This window comes from Phacochoerus africanus, chromosome 8, assembly GCF_016906955.1.
Source record: "Phacochoerus africanus isolate WHEZ1 chromosome 8, ROS_Pafr_v1, whole genome shotgun sequence".
Lineage (NCBI taxonomy): Eukaryota > Metazoa > Chordata > Mammalia > Artiodactyla > Suidae > Phacochoerus > Phacochoerus africanus.
The window spans coordinates 95996502-96016350 of NC_062551.1; the positions used below are offsets into that span (position 1 = coordinate 95996502).

General features: G+C 51.3%; 1 protein-coding gene across 10 annotated transcripts in view; it reads right to left on the reverse strand.

The window, feature by feature from the left end:
• The window catches only part of LDLRAD4 (low density lipoprotein receptor class A domain containing 4), a 170601-nt gene that overhangs the window by 7210 nt on the left and 143542 nt on the right, over positions 1–19849 (reverse strand). For all 10 annotated transcript variants that reach the window (XM_047793598.1, XM_047793596.1, XM_047793593.1 and 7 more), the window contains one exon: positions 3820–3962. In XM_047793598.1, coding sequence (XP_047649554.1) covers positions 3820–3962 — 143 coding nt within the window. The remainder of the gene's footprint in view (positions 1–3819; positions 3963–19849) is intronic.

Genomic DNA, 19849 nt, shown 5'->3' on the forward strand with positions numbered 1-19849 from the left:
TCGAAGCGAAGAAAATGTTCCTGTCCCTCCGCTGTTCCTAGTCGGTGGCCAGCTACCTCCACCTCGTCCAGGCAGGCTGGCTGGCCCTGAGGGCTGGGCTACAGGGTAGGCTGTCAGAAAGGCCTCTCCTAGCTCTGGAGAGGCTCCAGCGACAGGTGCAAACATCTCTCAGGGCCAGCCAGAGATGTGTCTGGAAGACTGAGGCCCTTCTACTGTTTTCCCATTACTTAGCGGTCCAAGATAATGAAATCGAGACAAGTCTCAAAACTCCTGAATCACATAAACCAGGCTCCAAGCACTAAGGCAAGGCCAACTCAGCAAGAACACATCCGGCTTTTGTCGCAAACCCAACACAACTGCAGCCGCTGCTACGTAAGCACCTGCTTTGCTTATAACTTCATGGAAGTCAGCTCACTCTCCATTTTCATCCAGAAATGGCTGCTTGCACCAAATTCAGCGCCAGACCACCCCGTGCCCCTGCTCCCTGGCACAGTGTCTCAGGGATGCTGTGGTGCCACAAGCTGAGGGGCCTCGGCCACCACGGCCTCCCTCTGTCCTCCCATGGCCAGGGACGAGCTGCACAGGTCTGTGGCCTCCCACGGGCGTGGGTAGAGGCGCCAGGGGCCACGTGAGGAAGGGCTTTGCACAAAGCACACCTTCCGAATCAGGGAGGCTTGGCCCAAGGAAGCCGCTGGTCCAACCCCTGTTTCCAGAGGATGCTCCCTGAGAAGCTCAGGGGTGGTTCCAAGCTCCTGGAAGCCCTCCTGGACAAAGGGAAGCCCCTGGCTCACCCCAGGGCTCAGGTTTCCTCAACCAAATCAGAGTGTCCTCCTCAGACACAAAGCCCAACGTGTTCCTTTCTGTTTCTGCCCTGATTCTCAAGGCTTCCCCAAGAAAGAAGTAAAAATAAACTTAACCAAGTGTTAACACCAAACCCCTGAAAGCTGATGAACTAGATACCCAGCCCTTCTCACACCAGCTTAAACTAAACACACTTCTTAGCAACACGGCCATGAGACCTCACTCAGTTCTAGAACAAATGGGCCAAAAGGCCACCAGCTGAGGGGTCCCAGCTCTGCACAGGCTGAGCCTTGGACGTGCACCCACAGTGAGGCCAGCAGGCGGCGCCCCACACCTATAAGCTGCGCACCAGAGGATGCAGTGGCTCCTGAGCAAAAGGAGAGGCCCTGGGAGCTCTGACGACAAACACAGAAGCACTCAGACTGCAACACCCCAGCAGCTCCAAGCTCATGGCTTCCCTCCCAGGCACAGCCTGCACGCGGCCCTCAGGAAAGGAGGTGCTCGCAGCTGCCCCAGGCCAATCGTCATGCCCATCACACCCTTTGCACAGTTACAGCACCTGGTGCACCCTCCCCACACACAGAAGACCCTCTGGAGACCCCCCTGGCCGCCCCCAAGATTGTGAAACAGCAGGAGCCAGGTGGGTGCCACTGACTCAAGGCTGGGGCTCTGCAGCATCTCCTCCTGGACTGGTCAGTGCTGGCCCACGGGCACTGAATGACCAAGTGGACAAAGGAAAGGCAGAGCTCAGACCAAGAGCCCCTGATGGGGCAGGACCGGCAGCAGTCTCCACTCTGGCCACACCTCCCAACCAGCCACGAGACCCACAAGCATCACAGCACCAGCCGCCACCCCCACTTGCCTGATGGTCTGCGGGACCATCAGGGTCTCTGCTGATGGGCCTCCATCATCTGGGGGCTGCCCTGGGCCCTGGTGGGCTTTAGAGTGTCCCTGTGGCCCCCTTCTCGAGCGGCGACAGCCAAACACACCTCCAGTGGCCAGAGGCCCTAGTTGGAGCAGTGAGTGAGCAGCGGCTTGCCCTGGGTGAGATGAGGGGAGAAGCAGGCAGTGCAGGGACAGGAAGCCTACTGGGCCACACCCACCGTGCTCCCTGGGTCTGGACCTAAGGCTGGGAGAAGACGTGAACTGGAGGTGCAGGTAGGGCCTCGAGTGTCTCTGGTCACAGTGTGAAAATGCATCCTGAGTGTGAAACACCAGGGAGCAGCGGCCACAGAAGCTGAGGCCCCAGACCCGACCTCCATCCCCGGCTCAGAAGAGAATGCAGCTCCAGGCAAACCTTCAAGCATCCACTAACCAAGCCGGGCTGGGCCCTGAGTGTCCTCAGCTGCCTATGTAAGCAGCCCCAAAGGGGCCTCGAAGAGTCATGTTGCTACCTTCTCCATCTGAAGAAATGGAAGTGCAGCCCCTGGGGCCCAACTGCTGCCCCAGAAGGGGCCTGGGGACCCACTTCCAAGTGAACAGAAGACCCCCTGCTGCCTCTGCTCCAGCTGGGGCAGGCATGCCAGGCGTGCCGTCTGCACTGTAGGGAGGGTGGGGCCCAGGCCTTCTGTCACTGACCCCCAGCAGAAGGTGTAACACGGAGCTGGGATCAGCTCCTGGCAGGGGCCCGACGGGGCCGGCAGGCCTGTCTCACAGCTGAGCACGAAGGCTGGCCCTGCTGTTTCTGCCACTGCTGCCATGACAAGGTTTTCTCTGGGCTCTCTCTTTAAACCCAGAAGAAACACGTACGCTGGCCTTCTGCATCCATGATTCAACTGACCCGAGATAGATGATCTTTGGGGGGAAAAAAAAAACAATTTCCAGAAAACCCCAAAAAGCAAAACTTGACTCTACCACACTTCAGCAACTAACGGCGAAGCATTTACATCATGTGAAGAATTGTTCAGTGACCCAGACGTAACAAAGCATGTGGGTCACATGCAAACACCGCGGTGTTTAGTATCAGGGACTGGAGCATCCAGGTTTGGTGTCTGGGGATGTTGGGAGCCAGTGCCCCAAGGATACAGTGGTATTTTGTGTCCCAAACTTGAGAAGAATGGTCCCCCTCCTGCAGGTGAGAGAGCTACTCAACAGCAGGGGTCCTCGGCCCCAGGACCTGAGAGAACCACACTGCTTGGATGACAAAGGGCCAGGTTCACAGGGCCAGGGGGCTTGTGGGCCTGACTGGGGACCTGGGGATGAGGGAGGAGACAGCAGAGGGCCAGAAAATGCATGAGGGAAAGAGGTTCTTCCTCAGGACCAACCTGCAGCCCCGCATCACAGCCGGTCCCCGTGCACAGCCCCACCGTTCCCTTTTGCTCGGCAGCCAGACACAGAACCACAGGGACAGACTGACAGTTCACTGAGCAACTGTGCCCATGCAGTGTGTCCCCCAACTCTGGGTCCCAGCAGAACAGTGCACCACACTCACGACGGCCTCCCCAAGCCGGTCCCCAGACAGCCCTGGTCCTGACGCACTCAGGGTGGGCCCCCTCCGCCCACCAAGGAAGCCTCGGCGTCATGCGCCTTGGAAGCAGTGTTCCCAGGCTCCTCTGAAGGTCCAGAAGCACAGCTTGGAACAGCCTCGTGTGGCCCTGGGTCCCAGGCAGAGATCACAGAGCAGTTTAACTGAGTACCAGTGTTTTATTTCCCAGAGGAAAAGATTCGGGCCAGGAAGTCTTCAGGAACCTTAAAACCAAGCTAAAGAGCCTCGCTGTTCCATGAGGCCAATGGAACCCACCGCCTTCATTCCCCTGGAGGCCCTGGACTCTCACTGCCCTGCCACTGTCCCCAGCTTGCCGCACCTGGGCTGGCATCCCGCCCGGATGCAGGACACATCAGTGGTCCCGGACTGAGTTCCAGCGCGGATGGGACTCATATGTGACACTGGGGAAGAACCCCACACCGCCAAGCTCCACAAGTTCAAAACAGGTGCCAGCAGGTGGTCCAGGGACAGAGGTGGCACCCAAGGGCTGGCCCGCCCACCCACCTCACTGCCAACACCCAGGGCACACGTACCGACTGCAGCCCGGCCTCCGGCCTCTGGCGCTGAATGAAGGAGCGGCTGGAGACTCTGTAGCGGTGCAGCAGGCAGACGATGACCACAACCATCACGGTGACCACCACCACGACGACCAGCACCTGGGCCAGCTCCAGCTGCGCTGTGACAGAAGAGGAGAGTGTCGGCCTGAGGGGCGCATTGGCCCCCGGGGGCAGAACCCTCCCTTGTCCTTACAGTCCTGTGTCCCGTTGGCCCCATAGGACTTCCCGGGTGGGGGTGGGGGGCTGCGGAATGATGGACATCACACCTGGACGCTGCACAGGGACACCCCTCTTCCCCGAGCAGACCCTTGGGTGCCATCCCCTGGAGCCTGACAGCATCTGCCTGTCCCCTACGCCCCGTCCCGCCAGATCTGCCCACAGTGACAAAGTGGAAGAACCATGATTCCCAAAGTGCCTCCGCCCAAGGCCTGCACAGCGCCCTGGAGGAGAGACGCCTGCAAAGGCTCCACCTTGGGAAGCAACTGAGAAGGCCCGTCTGCACCCACTGCCCCCAAATCGTCCCCAGCACTCCGCCTGTGCACACTAGGAATCGGGGGGGCTCAGCCCTCCTGCCTGTGGCTTCCAGCTGCCCCCCACCCTGAGAGGAAGCCACAGTGCAGGGGTGGCAACTGAAGAGCAAGGCTCCAGGAGAAGAGGACAGTGCTCGACTCTGTGGGGCGGCAGGGAGACCTTAGGCAGGGCCGGGGGTTCTGTCCATGGCGACTTGCAACCACACACCCATGTGCATGTGTGTGCACAAACACCCATGCACAGGGGTGCACACATGTGCACAGAAACAAGGATATACAGGTGTACACACATGCATGAACACGCACATGGATACACATGCATACACATGCATGCACAGACACATGTAAGATATACACGGGGGCCACACAGCTCAACCCAGACGTCACCACTTACAAGATGAGCCTGTGTGCATGTGCGTATGTGCGTGAGAGACAGAGACTGCGCCCCTGCCCCAGTGCTTGCTGTTCCTGGCATCAGGCACGGGGGCCTGGCTGCATCACTAAGAGGCACACTGAGGACAGACCCTGGAGCCCAAACGTGGGTTCTGGAATGGCCATCAGCACAGTGCCTGGCTGGAGGGTGGCTCCCACAGGCAGGGTTGAGGCACGCGGGTGGCCCAGCACAAGGGGGCATTTCGGAGGAGCAGTGCAGAGAGCGAGCCACCAGCCCACAGATCCCTGCTTGGGGACGAGACAGAAGCTGGGGAACCCAGGGCCACCAACATAGCACGATAACTGACCCAGAACAAGGCCTTGTTTTCCCAACTTGTATTTTGACTTTGGAGGTGAACAGCCGAGTATTCAAAGCGCGCTTTTCAGGTTAAATCACGCCCTGGAATTGACAGGTTTCCTCTTGTCGAGAAAACCGCCACCACATTGCTCTACGGATGGCTTCAGTGTGGCCCCCACACATTTTCACGTGGAGGTCATTCTAAGCCATCTTTTCCTGCGTATGGAAAGTTATGCGGATGACCGGCAGCAAAACAATCCAGTTATCCTTCCCTAATTCTATGGCCATTGCAGGGTAGATATGTGCTTCCTCTGAAAAGCATCTATATTATAAAAATAATGAAGGCTGCTTTAAAACATAAAGAAATCAGATAGACATGGCCTGTAGCGTTCAAGTTCTGCTGCTCTGGCGGGCAGCACCCACTGTGACTCCCAGCGCCCACACCCCCAGCTCAGGTCACCCGCTGTGGGCATCTGTGTCTTGCCTGCTGAATGAGGCCTTTCTTCTTTTTAGCCAATGGAATCCTTGTACAAGTTTGTCACGCTCTTTTCCACTTACTACGTCTTTAAACAAGAATATATGGGTGGGGGGGAGGAGTTCCCGTCATGGCGGTTAACAAATCCGACTAGGAACCACGAGGTTGCAGGTTCGATCCCTGGCCTTGGTCAGTGGGTTAAGGATCCGGCGTTGCCATGAGCTGTGGTGTAGGTCACAGATGTGGCTCAGATCCCGTGTTGCTGTGGCTCTGGCGTAGGCCGGCGGCTACAGCTCCAATTAGACCCCTAGCCTGGGAACCTCTATATGCTGCAGGTGCAGCCCTAGAAAAGACAAAAAAAAAAGAGGAAGAAGAAGAAAGAAAAGAAAAAGAATATATGTACACTGATCTCACCCTCTGTGGTGCCACTGCCCGCCCTGACATAGAAGCTGGGACTTGCTTTCTTCAGTGATGGAGTTTTGGCCGATTGGTTTTTCCTTTTTTCTACATGATCAGAAGATTGCATGTGACCTACATTTGTAAGCATCCCTTTGGAAAGGTTTCTCAAACTGAAATTTCTGAGTCAAGGATGTAACCTTGTAAATAAATGCTGCTCTTGTCAAGGAGAGGACAGGGCGTCTCCTCTTCATGGTCCCAACACTCTTACTTTTCACCTGGACCAAGCTGATGGCCAAAAACATGCATCTGGTTTAATCTATTTCCCCAGTTACAAGTAATCTTTTTTTGTTTTTGTTTTTCTTTTTCCTTTTAGGGCCGCAGGTGCAGCACATGGAAGTTCCCAGGCTTGGGGTCAAGTCAGAGCTGCAGCTGCCAGCCTATGCCACAGCTCATGGCAATGCCGGATACTCAACCCACTGACTGAGGCCGGGGATCAAACCCACATCCTCATGGATACTAGCTGGGTTCTTAACCCGCTAAGCCACGATGGGAAGTCCAGTTATGAGTACTCAATCTTTCCCAAGTATTGGTAATTTGTATTTTTTTTCCATAATCACATTAGTTCACATTCATTTATTTGTAGTTTTCTCAATTCTTAAATTTGCAAGCAGTCTTTACACATTACGACCACAAGTCTCAAATCTGCTACCTGTGTTGCAAATATTTGCTCCTGATCTGTCACTTTTGGAGATGGGCCCAGGTCCCAGAGGTCACCGTCCTGACAACCAAGTCCTGACTGGATGTGGGAATGGCAAGCCTGGCAGCAGAGACCAGCGTGCAGGCCGCCTTCGCTCTCATCTCTGGGCTGACCAGTCAAGGAAAACAGACTGCGTTCTGGAGCACTAATGACAGGGATGTACGAGGCTTCACTCTTGGGGGTACAAGCACTCCCCCCAGAGGGGTCCAGAGTGCAAACTGAAGGGAACAGAGAGGGTTCTTAGGGACAAGCATGATGTCTTCCAACCCCCAGTCCTGTGCCACAGAACCCCGCCCTTCAAGCTCGGGTGGGGGCATGGGCACCTCCGCACCCACCTTCCTATAGCCTCTCACTTTAAACAGGAACATCCTACTAAAAATGCCTCATAAAAGGCAAATTAAGTACAGAGCACAGCATGGTAGGATGTGTGAGGGGAGATGAGCCAGCTGCCTCCCCCCAAAACTTTTTGAAGTCACTGTGACTGATAAGTGACTCGGGCTCCCCCTTGACAATTCCTCACCCCAAAGCCCACACGAGTGGTGGACACTGCTAAGAGGAGGCTGGCAGGTCCCCAGAGCTCTTACCAGCTCCTGGATATGGTTCTGTGGCCAATGGCCTGACTGCACACCTACTCAAGAAAATGACTTTCACAGGACAAGTAAAAGAAGCTCTAGAAAACAAACAACAGAAACAAAGCAAAACCCTGCATTCCCACGTCTGGACGTGCATATCAGGTGAAATTCAGCACACCTGTTCTTAAGGCGTCCAGCTCTGAGATTTCTCACTTCTGATCTCAACCACAGATGTTTTGTGGGCTTCTGGGCCTCGTACGGCAGCTCCCTGTACTGCAGTTGGGGCACCTGCTTTCTGTGAAGTGGCCCCAGGAGCACTTTCCCCAGGTGGGCCCACACCTAGCCGCCCTGGGGCCCAGGGTGAGAGTCTGTGCCTGGCGCAACAGAAGGCGGTCAGCCTGTTGCCTGCTCACAGGGGCCAAGAGGCCCCAAAGAGGCAAACACGTGCTGCTTCCTGAGCCTGAGGGGCACCCAGCCTGGAGCCCGGGAAGCAGCAGGGGTGGGGGTGGGGGGGCGTGAGGGGGGGTGGCAGGCTAGGCAGAGAAGAGAATGAATGCTGGAAGAGCTTTTCAAACAAGCTTTAAACCCCCTATGGACACAGTAGCATTCTGAGCAAATAATAGGATACTTGAGGTTTCCAACACTTCCTGTGTCTAGCGGGGAGTCTGAACACAGACCTCTGGTCATTTCTCCTCAATTCCCACAGCTCCTGATAGCAGCAGCAGAAGACGCCAAATGCAGGCCACCAGGAAAGAACTTGAGGCCAAAGTCCAATGCACACACGTCCTGTTTCCTGCTGAAGGCTCATGACGCCGTGATGAGCAGCCACTGCAGCCCAGCCAGGAGCCTCACAACTACCCACAGCACACACAAACCATAGTCTGAGTTCACACTTTAAGAAATCAGGAAAAGAGCAAACTGAATCCAAAGTAAGTAAATGGACGGAGGTAATAAAGATAAGAACATGAATCAGGAGTGCGCGTCGTGGCGCAGTGGAAACGAATCCGACTAGGAACCATGAGGTGGCGGGTTCAATCCCTGGCCTCGCTCAGTGGGTTGAGGATCCAGCGTTGCTGTGAGCTGTGGTGTAAGTCACAGATGCAGCTCAGATCCCACGTTGCTATGGCTGTGGTGCAGGCTGGTGGTTACAGCTCTGATTGAACCCCTAGTCTGGGAACCTCCATATGCGGTGGGTGCAGCCCTAAAAAGACAAAAGACAAAAAAAAAAAAAAAGAACATGAATCAATGAAATAAATGTAACAGAGAAAAGCTGCTTACTTCACATGATCCATAAAACTGATAAACCTCCAACAACAGTGACGACACTAGTTTTACAGAAACATCTCTAAGAAATGCCAAGCTGCGCAGGGAATCCAGACACAGAGGCCCAGGGGTCTAGCAAGGAGCTGAGCAGACCTTGCTGGCGGTGGTGTGGGCACTTCTATACACTGGCTGGTGTCCGTGGGAGGGCCAGCCCCGCTGGCATGAACCAGCACCCTGCACACGTCCTCCGTCCCCACCTTTCGCTACTTGAAGCTCCACACGTACAGTCTGTGTCCTCATAGACCCGACGACACAGTGGCACCGGACCCCTCCTTGATGCCTCCTTGCCCCAGGCCAGGTGGGCACCTCAGCCACCTTCAGAGCAGGTTTCACACAGAACACAGTGAGGTCAAAATGTGGGCGTACTGACCCCACCCCACCCACGGCAGCTGTCACAGGCCGCCCTCCCACATTCCTGCCATCCTCTTGAGGCACAGGAGCAATGCCCTGTCCTCCTGGGCAGGGGCTATGAGGACACAGCCTTGGGGGTGTCCTCCTCTTCATTGATGGCTATGGGACACTTGTAAGATGCTAGATGTTCCTCAAGGCCAGCAACTTCTGTCCCCAATCCTACAGACACGAGGCAGTGGGGTCTGGAGACTATAAACTGCCTCAAGTATGTGGCTGGTTAGAATAAAGACACTCTTGGAAACCTCAATGGTCAAGTGGGGAGATTCAGCCTGTGTCACAAGAATGTCACAGCTTCAAGTTCAGAAGAGAGAACAATAAGAGTTGTAATCACAGTGGAGTTCCCGTTGTGGCTCAGCAGTAGTGAACCCAACTAGTATCTATGAGGACGTTGGTCCTGTCCCTGGCCCCACTCGGTGGATTAAGGATGCAGCGTTGCCGTGAGCTGTGGTGTAGGTCGCAGACATGGCTCGGATCTAGCTTTGCGGTGGCTGTGGTGTAGGCCGGTGGCTACAGCTCCGACTTGACCCCTAGCCTGGGAATCTCCAGATGCCGTGGGTACGGGCCTAAAAGACAAATACATAAATAACTTCTCCACAAAATACACTGGCTTACATCCCAATTCCCACTCTTCTTAATCCACTACTGAATCCCCACGTGGAGCACCTGTCAGTCCCGTGAAGAGCTCCACTGCTTCCAGAGGCGGGACGCCGTGAACTTGGCTCTCATCTGCTGCCCTCCAGGGCTAACCCTTGGCAGATGCCACCAAGGTACCTCGCATGTCACAGACGGAGAGCAGAGAGTGGGCGGCATCGCCAGGCAGCTCAAGTGGGACATGCAAGCCACCGGCCCTGCACCGCCTTCCGGGGACAAACCCCCACACAGGTCCCAGCCAACCTGCTCAGAGGGAGCCAGGCCCCTGCACCTGAGACAGCCACCATCACCTTCTGCTGGTCCTTCCTCAGACTGTGCCATGTGAGTGCACACCTTACATAAGGGCTCTCGCTGCCTTTTCCTCCCTCATCCATCCGTGCTGACTCTTCTGACATTTCCTAAACCAAGTCCCCCCTGTTGGCACTGTGTGTGAGTCCGTCCTCAGGAATCTATAGGGAGCCATTATCAACCACCACCCTTGCACCTAGCACAGCCCTGAGTACACTGCCACCACCACCCGCCCCCCACCAGGTGGAGGGCTCAGTACACCTGCCACCATCCCCACCTCTTCCCAGATGGCAGTGTTACACTGCACAGGATGCCCTGCTGGCAGTGAGCCTCCTGCCTCCTGGCATGTCCCCTCGACCTGTCTGCAACTCACTCTCGGAGATCGTGTCCCAGGCTCATGGGTCAGAGAGGCATCAGCAGCCTCTGGGGACAGAGCAGGGGACACCCTGAGGACATACCTCCTGCAGCTGCAGGAGGAGCTGAGGCAAAACCCCGCTGAGCCAGGGCTCAGCTCAGCTCTTTCTCCCAATACATGACTGGCATTGCTGATGGGAAAGCACCTCTTCCTCCAGGCTGCCTTCCCACTTCCCCTTGTCATCGGTGCCTCACAACATGTGAAGACTCACTCCGGGTACACTGCCGTCTCCAATTCCAGCTGCCACTGCTGAAGCGACCAAGAAATATGCCTGCAGGACCCACTGAACTCTCCAGTAAATGCATCTAACAACCTATCATGAACACGCCTCCAGCCCCCACCAGGATGGAAGCTCTTCCAGAAACTGTTACGAACATAAATGAAAGGAAAAAAGGCTCTAAGACATGCTTGAAACACTTATTTCTTCCAGGAAAACTATGAGTCCCAGCACTTCTGGTTCCTCACCCTGCCCTTACCGGCAGAAGACACCTGCAACGGGAGAGTCCTTACATACACACTGGGTTCATTTTATGGCCATTCAATTTTAGATACAGATCTGCTTTGCTTTAGAGACTAAACAAAGGATTATGAAGTTCTCAGTTTCTTGGCCCACATCTTAACCAGTTTATCTTTTTTTTTTTATTTTCTAGGGCCGCACATGCAGTATATGGAAGTTCCCATGTTAGGGGTCGAATCGGAGCTCCAGCTGCCCGCCTACACCACAGCCACAGCAACACCAGATCTGAGCTGAGTCTGCAACCTACACCACAGCTCATGGCAACATAGGGTCCTTAACCCAGTGATCAAGGCCAGGGATTGAACCCATGTCCTGGAGGACACCAGTCAGGTTCATGACCACAGAGCCACAATGGGAACTCCCTAATTTATATCTCTTAACAAAAGATAAATACAGATAAATGGGAAATATCTAGTGAAAAAACTAAAAAATATCAAACCAAACCAAACCCAATGCAACTGTTTTCCGTAACCTCCACGGGCAGCTGGTCGTGTAACTCTCAGCTGGTCCAAGGATGTTGGTGGTGGTCAGTCTTCCCACAGCCCCTAGGGACATCAGGGCAGGGACATCAGGGCCTCCAGGGCTGTCCTAGGGGCCTGACCCTGGTTTTAAAGGGCCCAGTCGGTCACAGCAAGCCCAGGGCACTGCCACTGGCCTCCCGTCAGCTTGGCACCTGCTCTTCTCCCAGGATGACACTGGTTGTACCTCAAAAAGGTTTTCTTTTTGAAATAAGAATTATATTTAGATAGTGTACTCCTGACCTGCTGCCTGTACTTAAGTCCAGGATGTAACTGAGTAAACATGCAAATATCAATCCTTAGGTTGGTCCCATAGATTTCTTTCTTTCTTTTCTTTTTCTTTTTTTTTTTTTTTTTTGTCTTTTTGCCTTTTCTAGGGCTGCTCCCACGGCATATGGAGGCTCCCAGGCTAGGGGTCGAATCGGAGCTGTAGCCATGGGCCTATACCACAGCCACAGCAACGCGGGATCTGAGCCACATCTGCAACCTACACCACAGCTCACGCAACGCCGGATCCTTAACCCACTGAGCAAGGCCAGGGATCGAAACCTGTAACCTCATGGTTCCTAGTCGGATTCGTTAACCACTGAGCCACGACGGGAACTCAAAGTCCCATAGATTTCTGATGTAACTTCTTTCCTCCAACCAAGACAGCCATCATGACGCCTAATTCATGTGTGACTCTTGGGCAAAACAAAGCTAATGCAAACACTGTAACGGTAATGAACACTGAAGCAGGGAGGCATGTCAATTGTCTTTTTTTTTTTTTTTTGGTTTTTTTTGCCTTTTCTTGGGCTGCTCCCATGGCATATGGAGGCTCCCAGGCTAGAGGTTGAATCGGAGCTGTAGCTGCCAGCCAGCCTACGCTAGAGCCACAGCAACTCGGGATCCGAGCTGCGTCTGCGACCTACACCACAGGTCACGGCAACGCCGGATCCTTAACCCACTGAGCAAGGGCAGGGATCAAACCCTCAACCTCATGGTTCCTAGTCAGATTCGTTAACCACTGCGCCACAACGGGAACTCCTTGATTGTCTTTAAAGAGGCAAACGGGGTGGAAAACAATCTGTTATCCGTAACACACACTCTAGGCGCCCCATGGTAAAGGACGCAGAGTCAGCAGCACGCCCATCGCCACTTCCTATCGGCAAAACTCAGGCTTCCTCAAGTTCTGGTCCCTCCCTTGAGTAGCTCACCAATAAAACATGATGAAACTGAACTGCATTCAGTGCCTGAAAAATCCCTAACCTCCTCCTTAGCGAGTCATTCCTTTGCAGGCAAACCCACTTCTGGACCCCGCGCACTCCAAGGGGCCTCGGGATCAAGGGCTACGGGGAGCACCTTACGAAGCCTTTTCCTGCCCAACAGGCTAAAGAGCATCAGTCCACCTGGAGAAAAAGAACTCGGCAGGAACCACTGGAGCTTCTTCCCCTTTGGAATGAGGGGAGGACAGTGAAAACCAAGAGCAAACTTACACCAAAGGAAATTGAAATTCCCTCTCAGAACCTCAGAGTCCCTTCTAGGGACAAAAAAGGAAAGGGAGCCCTCACTCCTTCAAAGCCCTCATTAATGCAAAAAGTCCATGGCTGTGAACCTCAAACAGAGCTGCTTGCCTGAAAGACAGCTTTGCACAGTGACAGTGAGAGTCACAGAAAGAAATCAGAAATTTCACATTAACAAAATCTGTGAATGGAAAGCTGCCTTTTGTTCCCAGTTACACCATACTGTCCTACTCTTGAAAATAATGCTGGGAGTTCCTGTTTGGGCGCAGCAGAAATGAATTCAGCCAGTATCCATGAGGACTCAGGTTCGATTCCTGGCCTCGCTCAGTGAGCTGAGGATCCGGGGTTGCCATGAGCTGTGGTGTAAATCACAGATGTGACTCAGATCCGGCCCTGCTATGGCTGTGCTGTAGGCTGGCAGCTAGAGCTCCGATTCGACCCCTAGCCTCGGAACTTCCATTTGCCACGGGTGCGGCCCTAAAAAGCAAATAATAATAATAATAATAATAATAATAATTCTTTCATGGTGCTTGGTCATATGCACAACTATCAGATGAATACAAAAGTATTCTTGTCCCCATTTCACAGATGTGGAAACAAGGATCAATACCATGGTCAAGCTTATACATGTGATATTCTTCCTGGATGCCAGCAACCCAGGGCCCTGAGGAACTTGGTCCAGAAGCCCCTGACCAAAATGCCAAACCTAACGTCCAGTCCTCTAACTAGCTTTCACTAAATAAACAAACAGCTTCAAGCAAATCAACTGAAAAGATACCTCACATAAAGAGTCAGAAGGCGGGAAGGCAACGTTCACATCAAATATTTGGACTTCATGACAAAAAGTATCACCAGAGGGAGTTCCCGTTGTGGCTCAGTGGTTAATGAATCCGACTAGGAACCATAAGGTTGTGCGTTCGATCCCAGGCCTTGCTCAGTGGGTTAAGGATCTGGCGTTGCTGTGGCTCTGGCGTAGGCTGGCAGCTACAGCTCCGATTAGACCCCTAGCCTGGGAACCTCCATATGCCACGGGCGCAGCCCAAGAAATGGCAAAAAGACAAAAAAAAAAAAAAAGTATCACCAGAGTTAAAAAGGGACATTTCACTATGATAAAAGGGTCGATTCATCATGAAGGTGTATGTACCTGAAAAGACAGAATCAATGCGAGAGATAGAGGATTCCAACTATCAAAATAAGATTTTAATCCTCCCTTTCAACACACTGGGATTTGATGGGAGAACAGCAAGATTTGTCTATAAAGGACCAGATAGCACATTTCAGAGCCTTTCTGGGCTATGGGATCTCTGTCATAACTATTTGTTTTTATTTTATTTTTATTTATTTACTTTTTTGTCTTTTTGCCTTTTCTAGGGCCGCTTTTGCGGCATATGGAGATTCCTAGGCTAGGGGTTGAATCGGAGCTGTAGCTGCCGGCCTATGCCAGAGCCACAGCAACGCGGGATCCGAGCTGCATCTGCAACCTACACCACAGCTCACGGCAATGCTTGATCGTTAACCCACTGAGCAAGGCCAGGGATCGCACCCGCAACCTCATGGTTCCTAGTCGGATTCATTAACCACTGTGCCACGACGCGAACTCCTGTCACAACTATTTAACTCTGCTTTGACAGTGCAAAAGCAGATGGAGGTAATACGCAAACAAACGGGTTCCAATAAAACTTTATAAAAATAAGCAGCAGGAGAGATGTAGCTCACAAACTGTAGTGTGCTGACCCCTAAACTAATAATGATAATAAACAAACAAACCGAAAAGACATAAAAGATTTGAAAAACACTATCAACCTCCAGGATTTTGAAAGACATTACAACTGCATAATATTCAAGTTTATGTGGAAAGGCCACATGCTAGCGGCAAGTCATTTGAAAGACTGAAAGCATACAAGGTGCACTGTCTGACTGCAATGGGATTGAGAAATGAACAATATTAGTAAAGCCCCAAATATTTGGAAATTGACTAATATACTTCTAAATAATCTATGGGTCAAAGAGATCATAAGGGAAATTAGAAGATATTTTGAAATGAGTAATAAAAATAAAACTTCAAAATGTGTGGGGTACAGCTAAAGCAGTACTTCAGGGCATTGTCTATTGCTTCAAATGCTTATATTAGAAAAGAAGATATACACACAATAATCTGAGTTCATATTTTAAGAAATCAGAAGAAGAGCAAGCTATATTCAAAGTAAGTAAATGGGAGGAGATAATTAAGAACATGAATCAGTGAAATAAAAGTAATAGAGAAAATTATGAAGAGAAAAGCTGGTCACTCGACATGATCAATAAAACTGATAAATCTCCAGCTGGACTAGTCAAGAAGCAAAGACAGAAGACACAGATTACCAATATTTGGAATTCAAGAAGAAATACCACTAACAGATCCCATGCATATTAAAAGGATAATATAGAATATTATGAACAATTCTGTCCCAATAAATCTGACACTTTAGATGAAAAGGGACAAATTTCTTGAAGGACATATGAATACAAGAAAGAACAGAAAAAGTGAAGAGCCCTACGTCAATTAAGTCATTTGAACATGTAATTAACTATCTTTTTCTTTCTCTCTCTCTCCATCCATGGGAGCGGGAGCGGGGCCTGGTGCTGCTGTTCCCTGGCACAACCCACGTGAGGCAGCGGAGCAGGCAGGGCCAGCCTGCAGCCTGCACCTTCGGGGGCAGCGCTGGAGGGTTTCTGCTACCACTCAAGAGAGACTGTCAAACTGGCAAGTCCTCTTTCTTGAAATCTTTTCTCTCCCAAAGGATTTTCCTCTAAACTGCTAAGGGATATTAGCAGACCTTCTCATTGGCTTCTTTTTATTTTATTTTATTTTTATTTTTGACTTATTTTTAAAATGTAAATAGCATCTGTCTTTACAAAAAAGAGCAAAGGTTTCTGTTTATAGAGGGATTTAACTACAGGTCCCATTAAAAATTTAACCAGCTTTCCGAAAATAAAATTTGACACCCAGAAGCCGTGATGCCAAACACACCCAGACTTGCATAAGACAGTTCCCTCTGGTTTTACAAAGTGTTGATATATTCACGTGGACGAAAGAAAAGAGCATTGTAGCGCAGTACGGATAAGAAATAATCCTCGGTGAAATCTAAGGAAAGCAGCACAGTATGCAATCCCAGGAGTTTCATCGACCTGGCGGGTCCCAACAGCCCCAGGGCGCAAGAAGGAAGGAGGCAGGAGGGATGGGGGGCGGGGGAAAGGCACATCTGACGTCATCCCAGGGCCCAAGACAGACAGACAGACAGGAAGCCAAGGCCAGTGGCCCCACCAGATTAAATGCACCTTAAAAGTGCATGTCACATGGCTGCATTTCAGGAGTTCCCACCGTGGTGCAGTGGGTTGAAGGATGGGTGTTCCCGCAGCTGCGGCTCTGGTTCAATCCCTGGCTGAGGACCGTGGATGTGGCCATTAAAATAAAAACAAAAACTTAGTTTTCATTCTGTTTTGTCTTGTGTCAAGTAAGCGCATGGTGCAGGTTGCCCCAGACCACCCTTGGTTCAGTGAGAGGCACATCGCATTCAAGAAAGACACCTGCGATGTCCCTTTATTCCCAACGTGGAACGTCACTTACCCACTGAGGTGACTCATTCAACTCAATTCGAAAATCCTATCCCTCCCTCCCTCGACACACACAGACGTGTCGGGGTCTCCGTTACGCAAACGCAGATACATGGAACAGTACTTCATGGTGAGGGTCGGACCACTACCACTTCCAAACAGTCAACGCAACAGGCAGCAGGGGTGCCGTACAGATAGCGGAGAGGGGAAACACTCTGGCTTGTGCAAAAAAAAAAGTGAAAAATTGAGATGGTGAGCTAGAGTTAAATCCTTAATTCTGTTTCTACGTTCTTTCCTTACAGCCAGCCAGTCCTCTGGAGGGAAGGATGGCCATTCCCAAGTCAGGATCCATCACCAACAGCAACAGCATAAAGCGGCACCCTGGCAGGAATGTCAGCACCGATTAATAACCACGGGCAGGACGCTGGTCGTGTTCTTGTCTCTCGGAAGCAGACACTGGGCATCTACACTGATTTATCCTCACGCACCTTCTCACCCCAAGACCATGGACATTCTTCGTGAAAGCACGGCCTTGCCTTTTTCAGCTTCTGCTGACAGAGGGTCACTGATCTCCCCACTCGGAATAAAACAAAGCCCACCTCAGTGCAGCTCTAGCCCACCCGGATCCCCCAGGCCTGCCCTCCTTCTGTCTACGCTGAATTGCTTTAGGCTGAACCCCTGGTCTCATCCTTTCTCCTCCCTTCCTTTTCATGTGCTTCCCTTATCTGAGGTTTAAGGCAGAAAAATACCCAAGAGTTTTAAAAGTCTCATCTCCCATTTAAAGTCTTTGAGATAGTTTTACTTAGAGAGGGAACCTCACATATGTCAGCTCGAGTTCTGGTACCTGATGTGGGACCCACGCTGCTGGGCATCTGTGGGAAGGGGCTTCTAAAGGCTGCACAGGACCAAGACGGTGCTGGGTCTACGGTTCTGCGTTCTGTAGCGATACCATGTGTGAGAATATTTGGGCATCTTCCCTGAGACCGAGGGGAAAAGCCATGAAGTAAGATTTTAAAGAAAACAACCCTTAGTGTCCATTTCCACTTTCCAGTTTATAAATTAGAAACATTTCCCACACATCATCAGTTGATAGGGGTCACAGATAAACTACAAGGGACAGAATTCACATACGCAGTCAAAACGTAAAGCTTCGTGTAATACCCTTGGTGCTCGTGATTAACACGAGCACAGCAGACTGCTGTCACCCTCTGTCCTCATGCATTTCCTTCTGAGGGCAGCAGACATGTGCGTCCACCGACCGACAACCACCTGTGGATGGGAAGCCCCTGCAGAAAAGACGCACCCCACATGGTCACGGGGAGCTGTGGACACAGGGCTGCTCCAGGGATGAGCCCAGAGGCCACTGGGGAAGTCGGGATCTGCCCGAAGGTCACGGAGAGCTTTCCTTAGGTGATCACCTCACAGCCGGGCCCGCGACCCTCCCAGCGGGCAGTCCCTGCCCCTGTGAGCAGTAAGACGCAGGGCCACCAGCGGGAAGACGAGGGGGGTACTTGTCTTCCAGAAAGAGCTAATTAACAGCTGAGAACTTACTAGATGGCCATCATTGCACACCCATGAGCTTAACACTTTGAGGATTAACGTGTTTTTTTTAATGACTTGGTGGCTGGAATGAACTTCATACACAAAAATGTGATAACATTCAGGCCACTAATTAGTATTCACTAATAAAAGCATTTTAGGAAAAAATGACCACAGAATGTATTTCAAGACAGTCCTAAGAGCTGGTTAAAAATCAGGGCAACATGGAGGCTATTTTCAGACGTGTAGAAGGTGTGACACCCACTGAGAAAACATATTACCTAGAGGAACAGTACAAAAGCTACATGATGTGAGACAAAAAAAGGAAGCTGGTCCTGAGGCAGGTGGTGTGGTTTTCCAAACGCTACTCAGAAAACTTAAGGAATGAACACTGGGTACCTTAGTGATAATTCAAAGTGTTACCAATATTCTCAACAAAACCCAAAGACTGTACTTTCTAACCCAGATGTGTCTGTTGTGCCTAGCCATGACTTCTCTACTGTCTATAGCATTAATATCAAAGAGGTGTGAGGCCAGTAGAACAAAATGATTCTAAGTGTTTTCTTAGGTTAGAAGCATCAAAAACACACTTTTAGTACAATTTCGAATGTTTCAACATATTATTTTAGTTGCTTGGAGTTCCCGCCACGGCGCAGTGGGTTAAAGGATGCAGCTGTGGCTCAGATTCAATCCCTGGCCGGGGAACTTCCATATGCCACAGGTACAGATATATACATACACACACACACACACACACACACACATACATACACACACACATATATATGTGTGTGTGTATATATATATAATTTTAGTTGCTAAAAAACTTGTTTTTTTTGCTTGCTTGCTTTTTTAGGACTGTACACGCAGCATATGAAAGTTCCCAGGCTAGGGGTCAATCAGAGCTACAGCTGCCAGCCACAACCACAGCCATAGCCACAGCTGAGCGGGATCCAAGCCACATCTGAAAGCCACACCACAGTTCACAGCAATGGCGGATCCCTGACCACTGAGCGAGGCCAGGGCTCGAACCTGCATCCTCATGGATCCTAGTCGGGTTCGTTAACATCTGGGCCACAACGGGAAGTGCCCCGCTAAAAATCTTGAAATAACACCCCCTTCATTATGGAATGCCCCTGTGTTTATCATGAATTCAACCAACCAACCAAGAAACCTGTTTCACTCACTGATCCCCGATTCTTACAAAGTGGGAGGGGTACGTGTGCCTGAGTGTGGGGATGCTTAGACACCCGTACACATAGTCTCCCTTCACTGTCCCTCCCCATCATTCTCATCTTCCAGGTCTGTGTGTATTAACTAACCTGCCCACCTGGCTGGCAGACCGTTTCACAATGTGCCCTTCAAGATTAAAAAAAAAAAAAAAATCCGCAATTGGAAAACAGACAATGACAACCCTGTGAAGGCTAGAGAGAGCAAGGAATCGAGGGGCAGACCCAGACAGACAGGGACCCTCAGAGACATTGCTTCCAACCAGGGAACGGGCCATGCAGCCAATCAGGCAGGTATCCGCAGCTCCTCGCTCTACAGACTTGCTTAACATCGAAATCGGCTGTCTGCCCAGGAGGATGAGGTAATGTCTAGGTTTAATGCCAGAATCTCTCTAACTGGCAGGACACAACAGTTAAATATTTCTCCTCCAGGAGACCACATTCATTCCACGCGGCTGCCAGTTTGATTATTGTTATTTTGCTCATTAATACTTAGCCATCGTACCTGGTTAAGACCGAGGATGGGAAAGTCGGGGTTTTGCTGCAATCACGTTAG